At 42.3% G+C, this 8,455-nt stretch overlaps 1 protein-coding gene across 2 annotated transcripts in view; it reads right to left on the bottom strand.

The window, feature by feature from the left end:
- The window catches only part of WDR35 (WD repeat domain 35), a 71,718-nt gene extending 63,845 nt beyond the window's left edge, over positions 1-7,873 (bottom strand). For both annotated transcript variants that reach the window (XM_004696391.3, XM_045286734.1), the window contains exons 1-3: positions 7,784-7,873; positions 7,137-7,254; positions 4,652-4,723 (exon numbers count right to left, since the gene is read on the bottom strand). In XM_004696391.3, coding sequence (XP_004696448.1) covers positions 4,652-4,723; positions 7,137-7,254; positions 7,784-7,807 — 214 coding nt within the window. In that variant the 5' untranslated portion in view covers positions 7,808-7,873. The remainder of the gene's footprint in view (positions 1-4,651; positions 4,724-7,136; positions 7,255-7,783) is intronic.
- Between the last annotated feature and the right edge of the window lie 582 nt (positions 7,874-8,455).

Raw genomic sequence — 8,455 nt, 5'->3', positions numbered from 1 at the left:
CAAGCGGACAGACCAAAGACGGCAGGCAAGGTGTCAACCTTCCCTGGTGGTACAGCTCTTCAGAGCTCAGCTGCTAACCTTACGGTTTACAGCAGGGGTCCTCAAACTTTTAAACAGGGAGCCAGTTTACTGTTCCTCAGACCAGACTATAATTTAAAAAAAAAACAACTATGAACAAATTCCTATGCACACTGCACATATCTTATTTTGAAGTGAAAAAACAAATGGGGCAAAAACACCTAAATGTCCTCGGCGGGTGCAGTACAGCACCAATGAAACACACAACATTCCTCAGTTCATTTTCTTTTTAAAATCATTTTACTGGGGGCTCTTACAGCTCTTATCACAATCCATACGTACCTCCATTATGTCAAGCACATTTGTACATACATTGCCATCATCATTTTCAAAACCCTTTCTTTCTACTTAAGCCCTTGGTATCAGCTCATTTCCCCCCTCCCTCATGAACCTTTGAACATTTATACATTATTTTCTTCATGTCTTACACCGACTGCTGTCTCCCTTCACCCACTTTTCTGTTGTTTGTAGGGAGGGGTTTATATGTAGATCATTGTGATGAGTTCCCCCTTCCTCTCCGACCTTCCCCTTCCACTCCTGGTACTGCTACTCCTAATATTGTTCCTGAGGGGTTTATCTGTCCTGTATTCCCTGTGTTGTGAGCTTCCTCTAGTTCTTTAATACTCCCCACCCACCCACCACTATCATGACCCCAGTTCTACCTTACAAATCCTGCTAGACCGGAGCATATACACTGGTACAGATAAGAACTCTCGACACGCTGAATCCAGGATAAACCCCACAGGAACAGAATTGGGAGTAGCGATACTGTGAGGGTAGGGGGAAGGTCTAAGGAGAAGAGGGAGAAAGGGGGAACCGATCGCAATGATCGACGTATAACACCCCCCACCCCACAGAGGGGGATGAACAGCAGAAACATGGGTGAAGGGAGACAGTGGCTGGCCTAAGATATGAAAATAATAACATAATTTATCAAGGGTTCACGAGGGTGGGAGAGGTGGAGGAAGGGAAAAAAGAGGAGCTGATCCCGAGGGCTCAAGTAGAAAGAAAATGTTTTGATTATGATGATGGCAACATATATACAAATGTGCTTAATCCAATTGATGTATGGATTGTTATAAGAGCTAAAAGAGCCCCCAATAAAATGATTTATTAAAAAAAAGAATTATAAAATTAATAATGCTACATACTATTTTTTTAATGTTTGTCCCTATTTCTTGGCAGTAGATGCACCTACTATGACCACTTGAAAGAGTTTCCATACAACTGACAGAAACAAATGTGAGCATGATGTACCCAACTGGCCTGACTCCCAAGGATTACGATATCCAAAGAACATCCTACTAAGTCTTCTGGGGGGTTGCTACTGTGCTATTGTTATTAGGTGCCATCGGGTCAGTTCCCACTCCTAGTGACCCTCTGTCGAGCAGAACAAAACACTGCCCGGCCCTGCACCATCCTCACAATTGCTCTTAGGTTTGAGCCCATGGTTGGAGCCACTGTGTCAATCCATCTCGTCGAGGGCCTTCTCTTTGGCTGCCCCTCCACTTTACCAAATATGATGTGCTTCTCCAGCGACTAGTCTCTCCTGAAAACAGGTCCAAAGTATGTAAGATGAAGACTCACCATCCTTGCCTCTCTGCAGCATGCCGGCTGTACTTCTTTCAAAAGAAAATCTGCTTGTTCTTTTGGCAGTTCATGGTACTTTCAATATTCTTTGCCAGCCCCACAATTCAAATGCATTGATTCATCTTCAGTCTTCCGTAGTCAAATGTCCAACTTTCGCATGTACATGAAAATACCAATTAAAAATATCATGGCACACCTTAGTCCTCAACTAACATCCTTGCTTTTCAACACTCTAAAGAAGTCTTGTGCAGTAGATTTCAGCAATGCAGTGCTTCATTTGATAGCTTGACTCCTGCTTCCATGAACACTGAATGTGGATCCGAATCAAAAGACATCCTTGGCAACGTCAGTCTTTTCTCCATTTATTGTGTTGTTACCTATTGGTCCAGTGGTGAGGATTTTGGTTTTCTTTATAGTGTGTAGTAATCCACACTGAACGTTGCAATCCTTGTCAGCAAGTGCGTCTTTCATGTCCGCCTCACATTCAGCAAGCAGGGCTGTGTCACCTGCATATCAAAACCTTCCTCCAATCTTGATGCTGCATTCTTCTCCGTGTAGCCCAGCCTCTCAGATTATTTGTTCAGCATGCAGATCAAATAAGTATAGCAAGAGGATACAACCCTGATGCACATCTTTCCTGATTTTAAAATATGCAGTCTTCCCTTGTTCTGTTTGCACAGTTGTTTCTTGATCCATGTACAGGTTCCTCATCAGTGCAATGAAGTGTTCCAGATTCGCCATTCTTCTTAAGGCTGTCCATACACAGTTGAATGACTGTGCACAGTCAATAAAACACAAGTAAATATCTTTCTGGTAGTCTCTGCTTTCAGCCCAAATCCATCTAATCCCAGTAATGATCTCCCTTGTTCCACATCCTCTTCTGAACCTGGCTTGACCCTCTAGCAGCTCTTTGTCAGTGCACTGCTGCAACCATTGTGGGGTGATCTACAGCAAACTGTTACGTGTATGTGACATCAATATTGTTCTACAATATGCTATTGTAGTCATATCTTACTACCACGTTTCTCTCTTTTCCAAATTGTTTTCAATTCTCCTAATAACACACTTATACAAAAGGGAGTACCCCCCCAAAAAAAAAATGGAATTCCTGGCCACACACCCCCAAGCTATGGATTTAAATTTTTTACAAAATGACATTATCACCTTCAAAGTACTCTCCGGTACATTTAGTACATTTGTCAAATCTGTGATTCCATTCTTGGAAACATTTTTCCAACTCATCTGTTTGGATGGCTGACAAGCACCTCCCTCATTTTTCTCTTCACCTCTTCTACACCATCCAATCACTGTTCTTTCATGCCCTCTTCATCACAGAAACAAAAAGAAATTGCACAGAGCGAAGTTAGGTGGGTGAGGTGAGTGGGGCCAGAGAGGCATGCTATTTTTTGCCAAAAATTGGCACACGTGATGGCTACGTAAGCAGGTACATTGTCGTAGTGGCAAAATCAATCCCCTGACTGCCACAAATCAGGCCTATTGTGTCACACACTGTTATGCAATCTTTTCAGAACCACTAAACAGAAAGCTTGATTAATAGTCTGACCTGGTGGAATGAACTCCAATTGCACTATGCCCCTCACATCAAAAAAAAGAGCATCATCTTGATCAATGATTTCACTTGATGAGCTTTTTTCGGTCAAGGTGACGATGGCATCTTCCACTGGCTTGATTGATATTTGCTGTCTGGGTCAGAAGAATAGCACCATGTCTCATCACCAGAAATGACCTTGGAAAGCAGTCTGGGTCGCTTTGAAACTATCCTTTCAAAGCACGCCATGTTCCCAGTCAACGCTCTTTTTGCTGGTCAGAGGCACAAATTTTGAGGCACAAATTTCGCAGCAACCCTTCTCATTCCCAAATGTTCCATTAAAATTCTCTAAACCCAGCTCCCCAGATAAATTCCCCTCTCTTCAATGGTCCATCGTCAGTCTTCAAGCACAGTGCACGAATTTTGTTGACATTTTCTTCCATTCAGGAAGCTGACACACATCTAGAACAAGGTTTGCCATCAATCAACATTTCACCTCTTTTGAAACAAGAAAACCACCCGTACACTTGAGTTTTTCCCAAAGTGCTGTCCTTGTAAGCTGTGTTCAACATCACAACAGTTTCTGCTGCATTTTTCCCGAGCAGGAAACAAAATTTCACAGCTGCACACTGTTCTCTTACAAAAAGCGAGGTTCAAGTGAAACTGCTTTTAGAAAAATTCACTGTGACCACAGAGAACCTTCCCAGGTGACACCCCTGGGTGCAGCAAGTCGCTTGATGCTCAACTAGTGTGAACTCTGGTGTTTTGGGGGTATCCCCTAGTAAACCACTGGATTATATAAGCAATTAGTTTCTTATAATTCTTTTTAATGCCTAAATGTTATAGCATGAATTTCCTATGATTTTTCTTTCATAATTATTGTATAAATCGGGAAATTTAACATGGTAGCACTATTTTATCTATCATGCAGTGCATATTCAAATGTCACCAAGTGTCCCAATAATGTCCTTTTATAACTATTTATTTTTTTATTCCAAGATCAAATCTAGGATCACTGTGCTCTGTTACAGTTATCTCTCTTTTGTCTCCTTTAACTGGAACCATGCGAAACAATCTAAAAGAGGACTATGTATCCAAAGATAGAACATTATTTTTTAACATATAAAACAACAGTTTATGATTTATTAAGGATATCACTTAACCATATGAAAGTTGTTAAATGAGTCTAATTATTATGGTTCAATATAGATGATTTAAATATTACCATTATTTAAAATGTTGACATATCTGCATTAAGTCTATGAGAGGGCTTCAAAAAGTTTGTAGGAAAAATTTTCCATTATCTTTTGATCCATTTTTCCACAGACTCTTTGAAGTACCTTCGAATGGTTGCTAAATGTCTAAAGAGAATAGTATTCAAACATGATTTAGAAAAACATTATATATGTATATATAATATGTAGCATGACTTACCACTGTGACCTTCAAGAGTCTGATTCATAGAAAGATTACTAGGAGCTGCAAGACCCCTCAATTTTGCATCATCTAAAAAATACATAATAAATATATGAAATAATAGATTTTAAATTTTTTTACATTCTTCCTTTTTTCTTATGGAAGTTCTGCTCCAAGCTAATATTAGAACGATCTTTTCAGAAGCCTCATTTCAATCTAATTTACTCATCATTTAAATGTAGACATTACTACATGCTTCTTGCAAAGGTATATTACTGTGGCAAAATAAATATGTTTATTAAAAAAATTATCATTATTTCTACTTATCCCTTTATAAATGATCAGAAACAGAAATATTTAAAATACATAGATTGAAAACTGTAAAAGAATAATTTCCAGATCTTATATTCATTCATTTTATTTATTCATTTACTAAATAAGCCATTTATTGTTTCCTTGAAACTATACTATAAAAATAGGTTTGTTTGAATTTTTTTCATCTTGAATGGATTAGACTTGACTAAAAAATCAAATTGCACTGGAGACACAGTGCAGGAATTGTGCCTGATCTGACCCCACCACACCAGGGCAAAACACTAGGGGTGTGCAGCAGAGCAGTGGGGGGAGCAAAGCAATGAAGTCCCCCGGGAATACCAAAAATAGACCTTGGGGCCAGGGCGTGGCACCCCATCAGACTTGACCAGAAAACATTCATAAAGGTCAACAAACAGACCTGGGACTATTTATATAGACTTTTCTTTTGTTGTTGTTGGGGTTTTTTGTTGTTTTGTTTTTTGTTTTCCTTTTCTTGTTTTGCGCTTATTGTCTCTACCTGTATATCTAGATAAGATAGGTGGGATAAACAATCCAGAGGAAAAAACAATGGGACCAAAGGTTCCAAGGGGGACACGGGAGAGGGGGAGGTGGGGGAAATAAAGGGAAGTGCCAACAAACCAAGGGACAAGGGAACAACAACTGCTCTAAAAGCGATGGTGAGAAGGGCGTAGGATGCCTAGTGGGGCTTGATCATGGCCAATATACCCGAGAGGAATTACTGAAACCCGAATGAAGACGAAATATGATAGTGGGACAAGAGGAAAGTAAAAGGAAATAGAGGAAAGAAGGAGGAGGCAAAGGACATTTATAGAGGTCAAAATACAGGCATGTATATATGTAAATACATTTATATATAATAGAGAAACATCTATGTACATATACTTATATGTTAAGTATTAAGGCAGCAGACAGACATTGGGCCTCTTACTCAAGTACTCCCTCAATGCAAGAACTTTGTTCTAATAACCCAGCCTTCTGTGATGCTCACCTTCCCAACATGATCGCTGAAGACAAAATGAGTACATAAGCAAATGTGGTGAAGAAAGCTGATGGTGCCCAGTTATCAAAGGCTTGAAGATAAACAAGCAGCCATCTACCTGAGAAGCAACAAGGCCCACATGGAAGAAACACACCAGCCTGTGTGAGCATGAGGTGTCCATGGGATCAGGTATCAGGCATCAAAGACCCAGAACAAAAAATCTTATTGATGTGAATGATGGAGAGTGTGGAGCAGAGACCCAAAGCCCATCTGTAGACAATTGGACATCCCCTTACAGAAGGGTTAAAAGGAAGAGATGAGCCGGTCAGGGTGCAGTATAGCAGGAATGAAACATACAACTTTCCTCTAGTTCTTTAATACTTCCTCCCCGCCCCACTATCATGACCCCAATTCTATCCTACAAATCTGGCCAGACCAGAGCATATACACTGGTACAGATAAGAGCTGCAAACACAGGGAATCCAGGAAAGATAAACCCCTCGGGAATAATAATGAGAGTAGCAATACGAAGTGTCTAAGGGGAAAGTGGAGGGAGAAAGGGGAACCCATAACAATGACTGACATATAAGCCCCTCCCAGAGGGTCAAACAACAGAAAACTGGGTGAAGGGAGACAGTGGTTGGTGTAAGACATAAACAAATAATAATTTATAAATTATCAAGGGTTCATGAGGGAAGAAGGGGGTAGCAATGAGCTGATCTCAAGGGCTCAAGTAAAAAGAAAATGTTTTGAAAATGATGATGGCAACATATGTACAAAGGTACTTGACACAATGGGTGGACTATGGACTGTGATAAGGATTGTAAGAGCCCCCAATAAAATGATTTTTTTTTAAAAGAAATCAAATTGATGGCAATGAGTTTTGCATATGAAGGCACCTGGTAGCATAGTGAGTTAAGTTTGGAGCTGTGTAAGGCTGATAAACCCAAAGTCAGCGCTTCAAATCCACCAGTCAGTCACAGGGAAAAACTGGGACTACCTGCTTGTATAAATGTTTACAGCCTCGTACACCCACAGAGGCAGTCCTATTCTGACCTGTAAGGGCGCTATGAGTCAGAATTAACTCGGTGTTGGTTAGCTTTTGTTTTTGTTTTGTTTAATAACCAATAGCATGAGCAAATCTCATTGGGCAAACTATAGTGGCCAATTCTCCATCAACAAATTTACCTGTTCGCGTCTCCAATTTCAAAACTTTCAGTAATCCATCATCACCACCACATGCTATGAATCCTTGGTCTTTGTTCCAAGATATACATTTCAGCTTCACATTATTCGAAATGGCGATCTGAAAAGCAACCAGTCACTCTCAACAACTTTCCTAAACGGAGTTGGGAAGTGAGGCTGCATCAACTCCCCCGAGGAGAAAAACGCACAGGGCTGCGGAGGCCCAAGTAGTCATGGAAACAGACTCGCTCCCTTGTCCACAGCCCTACGATCTGCAAAAGCGGAAAAGGAACGCACACAAGAAGGCAGTGCCTACAGTCTCCTTCCACACACACTTAAGCCACCCTTTTCCCTTGCTGGTGACCTTAGAGGACCAAAGGCTGAAGTCCCCTGGTTCAGCAACAGGTGGAGAAGGAAACACCGTTTAAAAGCATTTCGTGTGCTGTCCTGGGGTCTTTGGAAGGCCCTGGCTCTGTTAAGAACGCTCTGGAACTCAGATCACGGTAGGAGGTCCCGGCCTAGACCGAACAGGAAGGTCGGAAGCAGGATAGCGAAGCTGGTGAAGAAACCTAGCTCCTCCGGAAGGATGCAGGAATGGCCGCAGGAGGCTGGGCTGGGACGGGAGGGAGGGTGCTCCTGGAAAAACTTACTTTCTTGCTCAGGTAAAAGAACATCCTGGGAAACCCAAGAGGACGAACGCAGTCGTCAAGGTCTGCGGCAGTAACTCGGTCTAACACTCCAACCCCCAGTACCAGCGGCTCCTGGGCGCTCCCGTCTCTATGGCAACCGCCGCTTCCGGTCGCTTCCGGGGCGACGGGCACACTTCCGGTGCAGACTCGGCGTGGCGCACTGAGGTGCGCCTGCGCAGACGTTGGTCAGTGGAGGGGCTGTAGGATGAGATGTAGCGTGTGGTTGAGTCTGGGCCCCTTTTCCTCTAGCGTCTTCTGCCTTGTGCTGGGCCCGAACCAGCGCCCTGCGAGTGATCTGCTCGCGCTGCTGGCCGCCGCAGCCGCCGGAGCTGGCGCTCAGGAGACGCAGCGCTTGAACTGCGCCTGAAGTGATAACATAAACTAAGAAGTAAAACCCCAAAGCCTCAAAAGCCCTGCCTACATTGAGTTTCCAGAACTACAGGAGCCAACAGTTCCATCTGGGTTTGAACCCCGGACCTTGCGGTTAGCAGCCCAAAAAGCGCCCGTTAAAATGAGGTCCCTTGGTATTTTGTAAGCTCCTTAGTCCCAACATTCTTCAAAGAGAGAAGTCTTTTACTGTATTTGGTAGGCTGGCGCGGGCTAATAAAACTGTAAATGTACATTTTGAGATCT

This window comes from Echinops telfairi, unplaced genomic scaffold (genome assembly GCF_000313985.2).
Source record: "Echinops telfairi isolate 266 unplaced genomic scaffold, ASM31398v2 ScPeMD7_9;HRSCAF=40, whole genome shotgun sequence".
Taxonomy (NCBI): domain Eukaryota; kingdom Metazoa; phylum Chordata; class Mammalia; order Afrosoricida; family Tenrecidae; genus Echinops; species Echinops telfairi.
Note: the sequence above shows the minus strand (reverse complement) of the source record. Positions and strands in the feature narration are given on the sequence as shown.